Source organism: Biomphalaria glabrata, chromosome 17, assembly GCF_947242115.1.
Source record: "Biomphalaria glabrata chromosome 17, xgBioGlab47.1, whole genome shotgun sequence".
Lineage (NCBI taxonomy): Eukaryota > Metazoa > Mollusca > Gastropoda > Planorbidae > Biomphalaria > Biomphalaria glabrata.
The window spans coordinates 24790115-24806453 of record NC_074727.1 but is presented as its reverse complement, the minus strand read 5'-3'; the positions used below and the strand labels follow the sequence as shown (position 1 = coordinate 24806453).

The 16339-nt window shown below is 37.8% G+C and overlaps 1 protein-coding gene across 1 annotated transcript; it reads right to left on the bottom strand.

Annotated features, from left to right (window-relative positions):
• Positions 1 to 2761: 2761 nt before the first annotated feature.
• LOC129923567 (galactoside alpha-(1,2)-fucosyltransferase 2-like) lies at positions 2762 to 16158 on the bottom strand. The gene is made up of 4 exons (XM_056015074.1): positions 16091 to 16158; positions 12545 to 12673; positions 5847 to 6224; positions 2762 to 3676 (listed from the first exon to the last, which is right to left on the bottom strand). Exons 2-4 carry the CDS (start codon positions 12604 to 12606, stop codon positions 3046 to 3048), a joined length of 1071 nt encoding a protein of 356 aa, XP_055871049.1. The 5' UTR covers positions 12607 to 12673; positions 16091 to 16158; the 3' UTR covers positions 2762 to 3045.
• Positions 16159 to 16339: the final 181 nt, after the last annotated feature.

Genomic DNA, 16339 nt, shown 5'->3' with positions numbered 1-16339 from the left:
TACAGCATGACAGGACTATTGAACTACGAAATTACAGAACTACAGTGTGACTACGAAACCAATTAACTTCGTATGACTGGACTACAGCATGACAGGACTATTGAACTACGAAATTACAGAACTACAGTGTGACTACGAAACCAATTAACTTCGTATGACTGGACTACAGCATGACAGGACTATTGAACTACGAAATTACAGAACTACAGTGTGACTACGAAACCAATTAACTTCGTATGACTGGACTACAGCATGACAGGACTATTGAACTACGAAATTACAGAACTACAGTGTGACTACGAAACCAATTAACTTCGTATGACTGGACTACAGCATGACAGGACTATTGAACTACGAAATTACAGAACTACAGTGTGACTACGAAACCAATTAACTTCGTATGACTGGACTACAGCATGACAGGACTATTGAACTACGAAATTACAGAACTACAGTGTGACTACGAAACCAATTAACTTCGTATGACTGGACTACAGCATGACAGGACTATTGAACTACGAAATTACAGAACTACAGTGTGACTACGAAACCAATTAACTTCGTATGACTGGACTACAGCATGACAGGACTATTGAACTACGAAATTACAGAACTACAGTGTGACTACGAAACCAATTAACTTCGTATGACTGGACTACAGCATGACAGGACTATTGAACTACGAAATTACAGAACTACAGTGTGACTACGAAACCAATTAACTTCGTATGACTGGACTACAGCATGACAGGACTATTGAACTACGAAATTACAGAACTACAGTGTGACTACGAAACCAATTAACTTCGTATGACTGGACTACAGCATGACAGGACTATTGAACTACGAAATTACAGAACTACAGTGTGACTACGAAACCAATTAACTTCGTATGACTGGACTACAGCATGACAGGACTATTGAACTACGAAATTACAGAACTACAGTGTGACTACGAAACCAATTAACTTCGTATGACTGGACTACAGCATGACAGGACTATTGAACTACGAAATTACAGAACTACAGTGTGACTACGAAACCAATTAACTTCGTATGACTGGACTACAGCATGACAGGACTATTGAACTACGAAATTACAGAACTACAGTGTGACTACGAAACCAATTAACTTCGTATGACTGGACTACAGCATGACAGGACTATTGAACTACGAAATTACAGAACTACAGTGTGACTACGAAACCAATTAACTTCGTATGACTGGACTACAGCATGACAGGACTATTGAACTACGAAATTACAGAACTACAGTGTGACTACGAAACCAATTAACTTCGTATGACTGGACTACAGCATGACAGGACTATTGAACTACGAAATTACAGAACTACAGTGTGACTACGAAACCAATTAACTTCGTATGACTGGACTACAGCATGACAGGACTATTGAACTACGAAATTACAGAACTACAGTGTGACTACGAAACCAATTAACTTCGTATGACTGGACTACAGCATGACAGGACTATTGAACTACGAAATTACAGAACTACAGTGTGACTACGAAACCAATTAACTTCGTATGACTGGACTACAGCATGACAGGACTATTGAACTACGAAATTACAGAACTACAGTGTGACTACGAAACCAATTAACTTCGTATGACTGGACTACAGCATGACAGGACTATTGAACTACGAAATTACAGAACTACAGTGTGACTACGAAACCAATTAACTTCGTATGACTGGACTACAGCATGACAGGACTATTGAACTACGAAATTACAGAACTACAGTGTGACTACGAAACCAATTAACTTCGTATGACTGGACTACAGCATGACAGGACTATTGAACTACGAAATTACAGAACTACAGTGTGACTACGAAACCAATTAACTTCGTATGACTGGACTACAGCATGACAGGACTATTGAACTACGAAATTACAGAACTACAGTGTGACTACGAAACCAATTAACTTCGTATGACTGGACTACAGCATGACAGGACTATTGAACTACGAAATTACAGAACTACAGTGTGACTACGAAACCAATTAACTTCGTATGACTGGACTACAGCATGACAGGACTATTGAACTACGAAATTACAGAACTACAGTGTGACTACGAAACCAATTAACTTCGTATGACTGGACTACAGCATGACAGGACTATTGAACTACGAAATTACAGAACTACAGTGTGACTACGAAACCAATTAACTTCGTATGACTGGACTACAGCATGACAGGACTATTGAACTACGAAATTACAGAACTACAGTGTGACTACGAAACCAATTAACTTCGTATGACTGGACTACAGCATGACAGGACTATTGAACTACGAAATTACAGAACTACAGTGTGACTACGAAACCAATTAACTTCGTATGACTGGACTACAGCATGACAGGACTATTGAACTACGAAATTACAGAACTACAGTGTGACTACGAAACCAATTAACTTCGTATGACTGGACTACAGCATGACAGGACTATTGAACTACGAAATTACAGAACTACAGTGTGACTACGAAACCAATTAACTTCGTATGACTGGACTACAGCATGACAGGACTATTGAACTACGAAATTACAGAACTACAGTGTGACTACGAAACCAATTAACTTCGTATGACTGGACTACAGCATGACAGGACTATTGAACTACGAAATTACAGAACTACAGTGTGACTACGAAACCAATTAACTTCGTATGACTGGACTACAGCATGACAGGACTATTGAACTACGAAATTACAGAACTACAGTGTGACTACGAAACCAATTAACTTCGTATGACTGGACTACAGCATGACAGGACCGTAGTATGACATGACTACGGAGTGAATGAATCCAAATGTGACTCGAGACTACATCGTGACAACACTACATTGGGAATAAACTAAGAGGTGGCTAGACTACATAGTGACAGGACAAAGGTGTGAATAAACTAAGATGTGGCTAGACTACATAATGACAGGACAAAGGTGTGAATAAACTAAGATGTGGCTAGACTTCATTGTGACAGCACTACTGTGTGAATGAACTAGGGTGTGACTTGACTACGGCAACCCTATCCATCCAGGCGGGTAATAGTCTCGAGCGCTGAACCCCTCTTCCAAAGGAGAATATATCTTCACAAAACCTTTATAATAAATAGTTATTCCATTGGCCAACCAAGCGATCCACCAACCAAACGACCCGCCTGTGATTATCACGTGATCGCATCTAGACAAAACCGCAAGGTGAATCTCAGCAGTCATGTTGGGTAAAAATTTAACGCTTGCATCTTTAATATTGTCTCTACACCAAGGCAAGTCGTCGCTTGCCACCAAAAATGTAAGGTTTTTATTAGGTACTAATGACCTCATTTTAGCAAAAGCCTTCACAAAATATGACGCCTTTGCAACGCGATAACCGTGATGCCAAGAAAACGGTAAAAGAAAGTCGCCACGTCGAACGTGAACGCCAACTAGAACGTGATTTGTCACGTTAGAACGATAGTCTGAAATTACAACGTCTGCTTTTTTCTGTATGGAAGGCACAAATGTAAATTCCCGCCTAATTTCATCGTCTACATTGTGAAAATATCTCCAGCTCTGTAAAAATCCCAGGAGGAAGATATTTGTTTCAGGAAATTTTCTAAGCTTTGAGTCGAACTTGGCATACGACGACTCCTTAAAGACGCGCCAACTGAAAATAAAAATAAAAAAACAAGAAAAAAAAATACAAAGTTAGTTGCACCAATTAGTTTCGATTAGTAAATTTGTAATAGATCAATGAAATAAAAGCAATAAATCTGTTTTTGTTTAGCTCTTTTTCTAGCTTTTAGCTTTCTCGGTACGCTATGATCCTATCATCTCTCTATAAACCTCGGGAATACAGAAGTCATGTTTCAGAAATCATGTTTCAGAAGTCACCACATAAAACCTACTCAGCCCGAAAGATTACCTAAATGGAAGCCCCTTAACGTGGTAGACCAATTCACATATCTAGGAAGCATAGTATTAAGACGCTTCGCTTTCAAAGGAAATTGATAACCGTCAGGGCCAGCAGTGCTTCAGGCGAGAGTTTGTCGGTATAAATCGCTCCACCTCCCTACACAATTAGTACCCTTCCCGCTACCATCCTCCGTGAAAGTTTTGAACTAGGAAGTAAATCATTGTCAACTTTGAAGGATCATCTGAAACATTTAATTTTTTTTTTTATGTTTTGTTAAATATATTAATACAAGGCGCGGTGGCTGAGCGGTAAAGCGCTTTCATCCGAACCGTGGGTCCCGTGCTTAAACCCAAGTGAAACTGGGATTTTATTTTCGGGATCTTTGTGCGCCTCTTAGTCCACCCAATTCTAAAGGGTACCTGATATTAGTTAGGGAAAAGTAAAGGCAATTGATACCCTCGTTATCCGAAAGCCACAAAAACAGATGACCTTTACTTCATCTGCCGTATAGACCACAAGGTATAAAAAGAAACCTTACGTTTTAAAATATATATTAATATAATGATTAATTAAATACAAATAAAGTAAATAATATGATTATAGTAGGCCTATTAGTCAAACTGCTTGAGGCTGTAAGTATTATTAAAACATCTATTAAGACCACGTTCGTGGAATGCCAGTAGGTCAACTTCCAAAGAACATTCTGTATGGCGATCTAATAGAAGGCAGGAGAGCCGCTGGTCGCCCACTTTTACTTTATACGGATGTATGCAAACGCGACATGAAGCTCTTCAAACTCGACACTGGCAGCTGGGAAGAGGTGGCACTGGACAGATCCACATGGAGAGAGAGCATAAAGGAAGGGTCACATCTTGCAGATGTCATACACAACAGAAGCAGAAAGAAGGGTGAAAATGCAACGGCGCCTGGTGATTATATATGCCCAAACCTGCGATCGCAGCTGTGTATCAAGGATTGGCCTCTTTAGTCACACAAGAAATTGCAAAAGGGAAAAGATCGTCTCTAGAGACGTAAAATGCCACAGAGATTAAGCCCACCGATGGACAAGTGGTTTTGTCTGTATTAGATGTGGAAAAATATGCCGGTCGCAGCTAGGTTTCATAGTTCTGTCAGAGAGTTTGGAATCCAAACCAGTGCCATTATATCATTATAAAATCTATATCAGTGTTTCTTGAACTGTATTCCGCGGGGCTTGAATAGATGTTCCACAAACTACTGGAATAATTAAGTAGTAGGCCACCACTTAAATAAATCTCTCTAACAAGCAATACAAACAACAACAACAAAAAGAATACGTTTTAAAAAACAAAGCCTTTTTAAGAGAAAGAACCACTGATTACTTCCATTTATCTGAAAATTACAGTGTTTAATTCCCTTTCTGCTATGTAAAACAAAATGAATTAATTAATACTACATCAAAAATAAATTGGTTAATTTTTTTTATTGATTCGTGTATTGTCATCGACTATGAATAACTAAGTAGAATTTAAGCTAGATCCGAGAATGGAAAGAGGGAGTTAAACGTAAAATAAAGTAATGAGGGGATTAAATCCATATATACATTCACATCTTACATTAAGTATCATTATTTCCCCTTATATCAATATCAAACAAAATATTTAACATCAATAATTGTCCAGCTAACTGTTTAATTTTTTTTGATTAATGTCTTGTCAGGTTCAACGAATAATTGTGCAAAGTTTGAACTTGTTCCGAAAATGGGAAATGGGAGAACAAACTTGTTCAAACTTTTTACCAGACAGACAGACAGACAGAGTGAGTTGATTTAAGTTTTGTGAAAATAAACCAAATGTTCTGCTAAATACTCGGAAAGTGTGAAGTATTCCGTTAAGAAAAACATAAGGGAAACACTAATCTATATAAATAAAATGTTACAAACCGTTTGAAGCTATTCATTCTTCTGCGGCTGGTGATCTTAAATATGCGCGAGAGATTTCTTGCCTCAATGAAAACAGGCACCCTGTGCTGCGCCCTCGCAAGGCCAAACGTCGAGGCGTACATAAACATCTGGTTGCCTATTCTATGGTTTAACTGGACCATCAGGGACAGTGGTGCTTCTTCGGCCATGCGCGAGAGATTTCTTGCCTCAATGAAAACAGGCACCCTGTGCTGCGCCCTCGCATGGCCAAACGTCGAGGCGTACATAAACATCTGGTTGCCTATTCTATGATTTAACTGGACCATCGGGGACAGTGGTGCTTCTTCGGCCATGCGCGTAGAGTTGCCCGAGAAGTAGAAAATCTTAACTAGTATGTACCTAAGAATAGAATACAAAAATTGTCGTGATTATTTCCCTTTCCAGCGGTGATAAGCACTTTAAATTTTTAACACAGTTCTTTCTGTTTGCCTGTACTTTCGATTGTTTAGATAAGGTTTACATTATTTTAAACAATTTAATGCAGTATTAAAGAAAAAGAAGGGAATAGGATATGACGAAATGTTGAGGGCAATGTAAGGTGACCTAAAGTAAAGAAAATGGAAAGATGAAGAATGTGAGAGATTTGAATAAAATATACATTCGAGCATTTCCAAATGATAGCATGGATAGTTAACTAAGTTTATAGTTATGTCAAGGGTTCGGTGAATGACTTTAGACCTGTTTCACTTACTTCCATTGTGTCTAAATGTTTAGAAAAACTAGTTAAAACTTTTCTCCTGAATGATCTTTGTAGTAAGTTGGACCCTTTACAATTTTCTTACCAAAAGGGTAAAGGTGTAGACGATGCCATCATATTTTAAATTTTAAATTAATACCATACGACTTCATTTACTTATTGAAAAAAAATAAAAGCGTTAAAGATTAGTCCATATATAATACTGTTAAGTATTTCTGAATCTTCTGGCTAAATTTACTATTAGGCAGACAAATAAAAACACTGCAAAGAACTTGACGATTCAACTTTCAGCTTCATATAACTTTATTGACTAATAACTCTAACAATTCGTCACTGTAACATGTAGCTTAGAAGACTGTACAATATCTGTCAGTTTACAGTTAGCTATACTTCGTTGCGATTCATCTCTTCTCAACTTGCATCGAGCAGTATTCCACAGAACAGACCAACGACACACTTCCCAGTGTCGCTCCAGGTCTCCCAAAGCTGAACCAAGTCGTACTCAAATCTACCGAATCAGAGCCGTACACGTCTTACATCAACTGTATCGGCTGTAACATCTCACGTCCACTGTAGTTCGCTGTATAGACTTTAATGACAGTAGTCCACTCCAGTTAACTCTACCCTAGTCAACTTGCATCGAGACGTACACATTTCTCTTCCACTGTCTCGCACAGTAGACAACAGTAACGAAGTCTGTAGCGACGATTCTAAACTCTCCCGACGACTCCCTACGACTCATTTTCACATTAACTCTCTGGCTTATATGGAGTCCCTAATCGCTCCTCCAAAGTTGCACAAACACTGCTAGTATCTTCTGGAACAACATGTAAGGACACGTCACATCCTGTCTTTGTTTTTATACATGTAGATTCCAGAGAACACTCGCTGCTGTGTTATCTGACACGAGTCACACGTTAACCTCTTCCTGTCACTGGTCATTTCTAACAATACTATGAGCTAATGAATGTTTGAGCCAGAGACCTCAGAGGGTTAGGGTAAACAATGTAATTTCAAATGCACGCATAGTTAATACAGGGGCGCCCATAGCGGGCTGTGACATCGCCATTGTTGTTCATTTTGTACACCAATGATTTTCAATCTGATAGTCCTTTTTGCTCCTTCACAAAATTCGCTGATGATGAGGCTCTTCTTGCCCTGCTCTTTTTTCGTAGGGAAAAGAAGGAAAATGATATTGTTTCTGTAGCTGGAGAGACTATTGAAATAGTGCAAACTTTTAAATACCTTAGCAATATCTTAGACAATAAACTAAACTTTACTGCAAATACTGACTATATCAGCAAAATAGGGCAGCAAAGATTACAATTACTGAGAAAAATGTCCTCGTTTAATGTTAGCGAAAAGGCCTTGGCTATGTTTTATTACGCTAACATCGGTAATATTTTAAGTTTTAATATCACTGCCTGGTATGGCATTCTGAGCATTAAAAATAAAAATAAACTTCATAGAATCCTAAATGCTGCCAGTAAAGTGACACAAAAACTGTTTTGTTTCCCTGGCAATCAAATCATTAAATAGAAACAATCTGATATAAACTTTTCACATGTAATCTGGATTGAATGTACATTTTGTTTTTTTATTGTTATAATATTTTGTTCGGTGTAATGCACAAATTGTAAGACAAATTTCCTTACAGACAATAAAGATTATTTTTATTTTCATTACTATTACTGGTTGATTTGTTTCCTTTTATTTTTCAATTACAAGCAAAATATGAATGTATAGTTTACAAAGCTGCCACACCTCTCTATCCGGCTGCAAAGGCAAACACTGTACAAAATGACTTGACTAACTAAAAACGTCCAAATAGCGTGGCACTAAATTGAATGGCAACTGTCACGTGCCTAGTGACACCTCGTTGTTTAGAAAATGAGGACATTGTACCTATCTCAAATCAGGTCAGCGTACCCACGCTTAAAAGCCAGAAAGACGCCGATTAAAGTTTAGTTCAAGGCTACAGCAGGGAAACATAATTAACAAACAAACGGAAAATTAAATGTAAACGGGTCAAGGAGTCAAGGATGGGTATTGAATTGTCACTGTTCTTTATTCTAAAGAAAGATATAAAAGGCTGAGTGTTAGCTTGAGACGAGAGAGAGCTAGAAAGTTAGGCTTAGAAGTCGCTAGTTTTTAAAGTAAATATTTACTCATTGATTATTTTCACTGAATCCTGTATCTGTTTTATATATCTTTGTACATACATTTATTGTTTCAAGTTAAGTTTTAAATAATGAAGACAAAAGAAAAAATATCAGCACTTTGTTACTTCGTTGATTATTAAAGTGTTTGAACTTAATCAAGGCGCCTCCGAACCCACATATGTCACAAGTTTATAGCATCAAGATCTGCCAGTTAAATAAACATAATAAACGCGTGTTAGTAACAAACTAACATGACAAAATGTATACAATAGGTAAGACAAATCATTGACTGGAGAACTGTTTCACTGTACATAACCGTACCGCTGTTTTCATCTCTGCTGGACTCTACTGGACTCTACTGGACTCTTTTTATCCTGATGTCGTAATGGACTCTAATAGGATCTCTCTTATCCTTAAGTCGTACTAGACTATACTGTACAGTGCCTGAACTAAAGCTATGTAAAAATAAATTTTTAATCTTTGTGCTATTAACAAAAAGTCTTTTTGAGCTAACAAATAAAAAGAGAGAGAAAGAGAGAGACATCTAACTTAATGGAGCTCGGGTCAAGTGTGCTGGTCGAACATCAAAGTCTGCAAGTATACATGCCTAATAAAGAAATGGGGCCAGAGCACAAGTAGATTGGTATAGCATGAAAGAGGCGCTGAACAAAAGCGATTTAAAACAAACAAACAAACAAACAAGGTTACAAAGACAGTTTGTTTGGAAACACAAACTGAATATCGGCCACCGAAGTGGTCCACCCAGGCAGGTCCAAAGGCAGGCTTCAATATTATCAGAATAAAATTCTATCAAAGACAGATGACAGAAAATAATGGAGAAAAAAGATAGACAAATCTTGTGTGTGGTGCCCCAGCTGTCCAGCAGACCAAAGGATAGGTGAAAGTGAATGTGAAGTTAGATGTGAACCTGGCCACACTGATGTCTTATATCTATGTGATCTAATTGTTTTGTAGAGGGCCAATCTCTTATTCCCCAAGAAAAAAAAATATTTCATAAAAAATTAAATGTGTTCTTTAGTTAGGTGTGTCTCCGGTTGGTGTACACACTGCAGTTCACATGATAATATGAAAAACTACTTGGGTCCACTACTATTTTTAATTTACATAAATGATTTACCAAATTGCATTACTTCAGGAACAAAAGTCAGATTATTTGCAGACGATTGCATAATATATAGAACAATAAAAACAACACAAGACACAGATATTTTACAAAGAGAATTAGATGAATTACAGAAATGGGAATCAAATTGGAGCATGTCTTTCCACCCAGAAAAATGTCAGTTGTTAAGAGTAACAAAAAAACTAAAACAAATTAATTCCACTTATCTTATTCATGGCAAACCAGTAACACAGACTAAAAACGCAAAATACCTAGGTGTTATAATAAATGAAAAACTGTCATGGAATCCACATATTGATGAAACTACAAAAAAATCAAACAAAGCATTAGGATTTATTAAAAGAAATTTCTATAAATCAAATAAGAACATAAAACTAAAATGTTATTTAACCTGGGTTAGGCCAATAATAGAATATGCATCCTCTGTTTGGGACCCCTCAACTCAAGAAAACATTAAGAAACTAGAACAGACACAAAATAGAGCAGTGCGATTCATAACAAACGAATATTCACATTTGACTAGAGTAACACCTTTAGTAAAATCACTAAATTTACAAAGCCTTCAGGACAGAAGGCTCAAAAGTAAAGTAGCAATAATACATAAAACACTGAACCATAATCTTCAAATACAAAAACAAAATTTAATAAAATACTCTGAAAGACACAAAGATAAAGGCACATTCCTCGTCCCATATGCTAGGACAAATTTGTACAAATACTCCTTCTTCCCTAGTGCTATTAGAGCATGGAATGGGTTGCCTGAGCTAGCCAGGAAAACCAGTGACTTGGCAGAATTTAAGTCTTTGGTTAATATGCATGACTAAATGCATGACGCGTAGGACGTAATCATCTTCCTTTTTGAAGTAACGTCTGTATTATATAAGATAAGATAAGATATTAATTGTTGTTTTAAAATGTCTGACTTATATGCATACTAAATAGATTTTTTCTGTTTAAAAACAAAACAAAACATTTTCTCTGTGTAATTATAGTACTTAGTATAACAGAACTTACAAAACTTAACAATACAAATATTTTAAAAAAATATTATTTTTGACAAAATATCTACAACCGTTTGCATAAATGTGTTAAAATTATGGAAAACAATGGTCTCCCCTAATCAAGTGTTTGTTACTATTACTAGTGAATAGTTGTTAAGTAGTGTATTGTTATGAAAAAAAAACTGCTTGCATAGGTGATTTAAAAAATTAGATTTTTCGCTTTCAGAAAAGAAAAAAAAATAGCCGTTGCATCAGAACTTTAAATGGTCTCAATTATTGTGATGTTGGATTTTCACTATCTTTTCTAGTTTACGAGATCTAAACGGGACGGACGGACGGACAGACATACAGGCCAAACAAAACTAATAGCGTCTTTTCCCCTTTCGGAGGCTGCTAAAAAGCAAATATACAAAAATACTTTTAAAAAAGCTTAAGCAAGGGAAGGAGACGCACATATTCGATCATATATCTCAATACTGCAAGATTTACCACCTTTTCTATGTCAAACGAAAATCATTTTCCACTAAGTAATGAGCTAATTGGTTACTTTTTTTTTATTGATCCATGTATTGACTTTGACAATAAATTATTGTGCAAATAATTGTGCAAATAATTGTAAAAAAAATATGCAAATAATTGTGAAAATAATTGTGAACATATTGTGCAAAGTTTAAACTTGACTTGAGAATGGGAACTGGAAGAAATAAGGTGTACAAGATTTGTACCAGAAAGACATCTTTCCAAGCCAAAAAACGCTACTTTCATTAGTTTAACAGTACTCGCTACAAATTATATAGGAAAGTCAACATTATTTATAACATTATGACTTTATGAGCATTTCTTACGTCTAGCTGAAGCTATATTGGAAACTTGATGGAAGGAAACTGAGAAAAGGTAGCATACGGTTAGATCAATTAGAATATACGTTTAGACCAATTAGAATATACGTTTAGATCAATTAGAATATATGGTTAGACCAATTAGAATATACGGTTAGATCAATTAGAATATATGGTTAGATCAATTAGAATATACGTTTAGATCAATTAGAATATATGGTTAGACCAATTAGAATATACGGTTAGATCAATTAGAATATATGGTTAGATCAATTAGAATATACGTTTAGATCAATTAGAATATATGGTTAGACCAATTAGAATATACGTTTAGATCAATTAGAATATACGGTTAGACCAATTAGAATATACGTTTAGATCAATTAGAACATATGGTTAGACCAATTAGAATATACGTTTAGATCAATTAGAATATATGGTTAGACCAATTAGAATATACGGTTAGATCAATTAGAATATATGGTTAGACCAATTAGAATAAACGGTTTGATGAATTAGAATATACGGTTAGATCAATTAGAATATACGGTTAGATCAATTAGAATATATGGTTGGACTAATTAGAATAAACGGTTAGATCAATTAGAATATACGGTTAGATCAATTAGAATAGAATTGAAATAGAATAGAAATCCAAAAATGATTCCACAAGTAAGAAAACGGTTAGAGTTCTTGGATCTCCTCAAATAGTTTCAGTACTTCGCATTAATAACGGGAGACTTTATCCATTGCAAGTTATTACATCAAAAATGAAAAAATAGTTATTTATTGTAGAAGTTTTTTTGTTTTACTTACAAAGGGAAAACATTTATACAAACAAAAGTGACACAGAAAATAGTTGATAGATGTCTTGGCATTTTGAGTTTGAATGTTGGCGTTCTTTGATATCGGTTTATTCTGTGTATAGTTTGATCTTGTAGCGTTCTGAAATAGTATTAGCCTAGAGTATTAGAAAAATAGTCTACGTATCTATCTATCTATCTATCTATCTATCTATCTATCTATCTATCTATCTATCTATCTATCTATCTATCTATCTATCTATCTATCTATCTATCTATCTATCTTACTATCTATCTATCTATCTATCTATCTATCTATCTATCTATCTATCTATCTATCTATCTATCTATCTATCTATCTATCTTTCTATCTATCTATCTATCTATCTATCTATCTATCTATCCATTCTTCCGTCCATTTATCCATCCATCTATCTATCTATCTATCTATCTATCTATCTATCTATCTATCTATCTATCTATCTATCTATCTATCTATCTATCTGTCTGTCTGTCTGTCTGTCTGTCTGTCTGTCTGTCTGTCTGTCTATCTATCTATCTATCTATCTATATCTATCTATCTATCTATCTATCTATCTATCTATCTATCTATCTATCTATCTATCTATCTATCTATCTATCTATCTATCTATCTATCTATCTATCTATCTCTGTTGCATTTTACGTCTCGCGAGACGATCTTTTCCCTTTGCAACTTCTTGTGTGACTAAAGAGGCCAATCCTTGATACACAGCTGCGATCACAGGTTGGGCATATAAAATCACCAGGCGCCATTGCATTTTCACCCTTCTTTCTGCTTCTGTTGTGTATGACATCTGCAATCTGTGACCCTTCCTTTATGCTCTCTCTCCATGTGGATCTGTCCAGTGCCACCTCTTCCCAGTTGCCAGTGTCGATTTTGAAGAGCTTCATGTCGCGTTTGCACACATCCGCACAACGCAAAAGTGGGCGACCAGCGGCCCCCCCGCCCCCAACCAGATCGCCACACAGGACGTCCCGCGGAAGTCGACCCACCGGCACCCCACGAACGCGGCCAAGCCAGCCAAGGCGCCCGCCGCCGACAACAGAGCGGTCGTCCCGGCATCCCGCCCAACGCAGCACCCCCTCATCTGTCACCCCATCCTGCCACCCTACTCCAAAGATCCGCCCCAGGCACCGGAGGTGGAAGACACTCAGCCCCCCCTCCCGCCACGAGCAGGCCGACCATGCCCCACCCCCGCACAGCAAGGCGCCCAACACACAGGTCCGGCAGACCAGGGCCCCAGCCCCGCCAGCCAGCAATACGTCGCCCCAGACTCCTCTCCGCAACCGCGACACGGCGGCCACCGCCCGGCCATCCCGCCGTCCATGTCTCTATCCAGCAGAGCGCCGCCGGACACGATGGAGCCAAGGCAACAAAAGCGACCAACAACCTCCAGCGGTTGGCCACCAATGCCCACCTGAGGTGCAGTGTCCGCGCCCCGGACAAGCACCCCAGTCCCGCCCCGACCGACGCCCAAGCCGAACCTCTGGCAAGCAGCAGACAGTTTGTCAACCATGGACTGTAGCTGAATATCAGAATCAGCCACAATAGCTGCATCATCGGCATACAGGAGTTCCCTGACGAGTAGCTTCCTAACCTTGGTTTTTGCCCGCAGCCTTGATACATTAAATAGTTTTCCAGAGGATCTTGTATGGAGAAACACACCTTCGTTTATGTCGCTGTACGCATAATGCAGTAGACAGGAGAAGAATATGCCAAACAGAGTAGGTGCGAGCACACATCCCTGCCTGACACCACTGCAAACCTCAAAAGGTGCTGATTGGGCTCCATTGAATTTGACAGTACATTTAGTTCCTCGTGAAAACACTCAATTAACTTCAGTAGTTTGGGAGGGCAACCTATTTTCCTCAGGAGTTTGAAAAGGCCACTTCTGCTGACCATGTCAAAAGCTTTAGTCAGATCGACAAAAACAATGTAAAGGGGTCTGTCTCTCTCTCTAAATTTCTCCTGCAGTAGTCGTAGAGAAGATATCATGTCTATAGTGGACCTACCACTCCTGAATCCACACTGAGACTCTGGGTAGACTCTAGAAGCTATCACTTGCAGCCTGGATAGTGCCACTCTAGCAAAGACCTTGCCCACTATACTGAGGAGAGAGATACCCCTATAGTTGTTGCAATCACTCCGATCCCCTTTGTTCTTGCATATTGTGACTATAGTTGCGTCACGCATGTCCTGTGGGACATGACCTGTTTCCCAACAGCGGCAGAGGAGAATATAGAGTTCAGGGAGCAGGAGTGATTCGTTGACTTTCACTACTTCCACTGGGATACCATCACTCCCAGGAGATTTTCTATTTTTTAAGCAGTTAATTGCTTTTTTGAGGTCACTAAGGCTCGGAAGCTCATCTAGGCATTCCAGTACTGGAAGATCTGGTAGAGAAGCCAGGGCGACATCGTCTACTGTATTCTGTGTGGCATAGACTTCGAGGTAGTGTTCTGTCCATCGTTCTAGCTGCTTGGTTTGATCTGTAATTTTTTCTCCTGATTTGGATAGAAGGGGGGCAGGCTTAGACACTGCTGGACCCAGGGCCGCTTTAATGACATCAAATAGAGCTTTGCTATTTCCTGAGTGGAGACTGTCTTGGATTCTGTTGCAGGTATCCCTCCAAAAGTTGTTAGCACATTTTCTAGCCATTTGTTTTGCCTCTTTATTAGCACTTTTGAAGGCCTCCAAAGATTTTGGATTAGGCTTTGTCTTGTGAGCGAGGTGTGCAGATCGTTTTTTCTCGATGCAAGGTTCCATATGTGCTAGATTCGCCTCAAACCAGTCTACATTTTTGTGTTTTTGAGGCCCAAAGGCGGTGATTGCCGAACTGTAGATTACGTCTCTTAATTTCTCTTCATCACTTAACGAGGGGATTGAACTGTTCAGGAGCTCGCCAAAGAGTGCACGCTTCTCTGGGTCACCTACATGGTTGACGTTAATTCGCCTAGTTCTGGGTTGAGTGGAAGTGTAAGCCTTCTTGAGAAGTAGTTTGATTTTGCTTAGCACTAGTGAATGGTCTGAGTTGCAGTCCGCACTATGGTATGAACGGGTGTGGATGACACTTTTCAGATCCATCCTTCGGGTGATGCAGAGGTCAAGCTGGTGCCACCTTTTTGAGCGTGGGTGCTCTATCTATCTATCTATCTATCTCTATATATATCTATATATCTATCATCTATCTATCTATCTATCTATCTATCTATCTATCTATCTATCTATCTATCTCTATCTATCTATCTATCTATCTATCTATCTATCTATCTATCTATCTATCTATCTATCTATCTATCTATCTATCTATCTCTCTATCTCTCTATCTCTCTATCTCTCTATATATATCTATATATCTATCATCTATCTATCTATCTATCTATCTCTATATATATATATCTATATATTTATCATCTATCTATCTATCTATCTATCTATCTATCTCTCTATACCTATCTATCTATCTATCTATCTATCTATCTATCTATCTATCTATCTATCTATCTATCTATCTACCTATCTATCTGTATGTATCCATCCAACCATATTTAGGATATATAACGTATGTGCTGTGATTTAATATACATATTTCCCTATATACTCACCTGTTACTTAAGAGACCACACAGAGGTGATTTAGGCCACATCTTTATTAGCACACAAAAAACTTACCATCATTGTTTACAAAAAAAGACACAGCATTGAATACAATAGCCCCCAGATTTTGTACACAACAAAGGAGCTCGAAGTCTGTCAGTACTGAAAT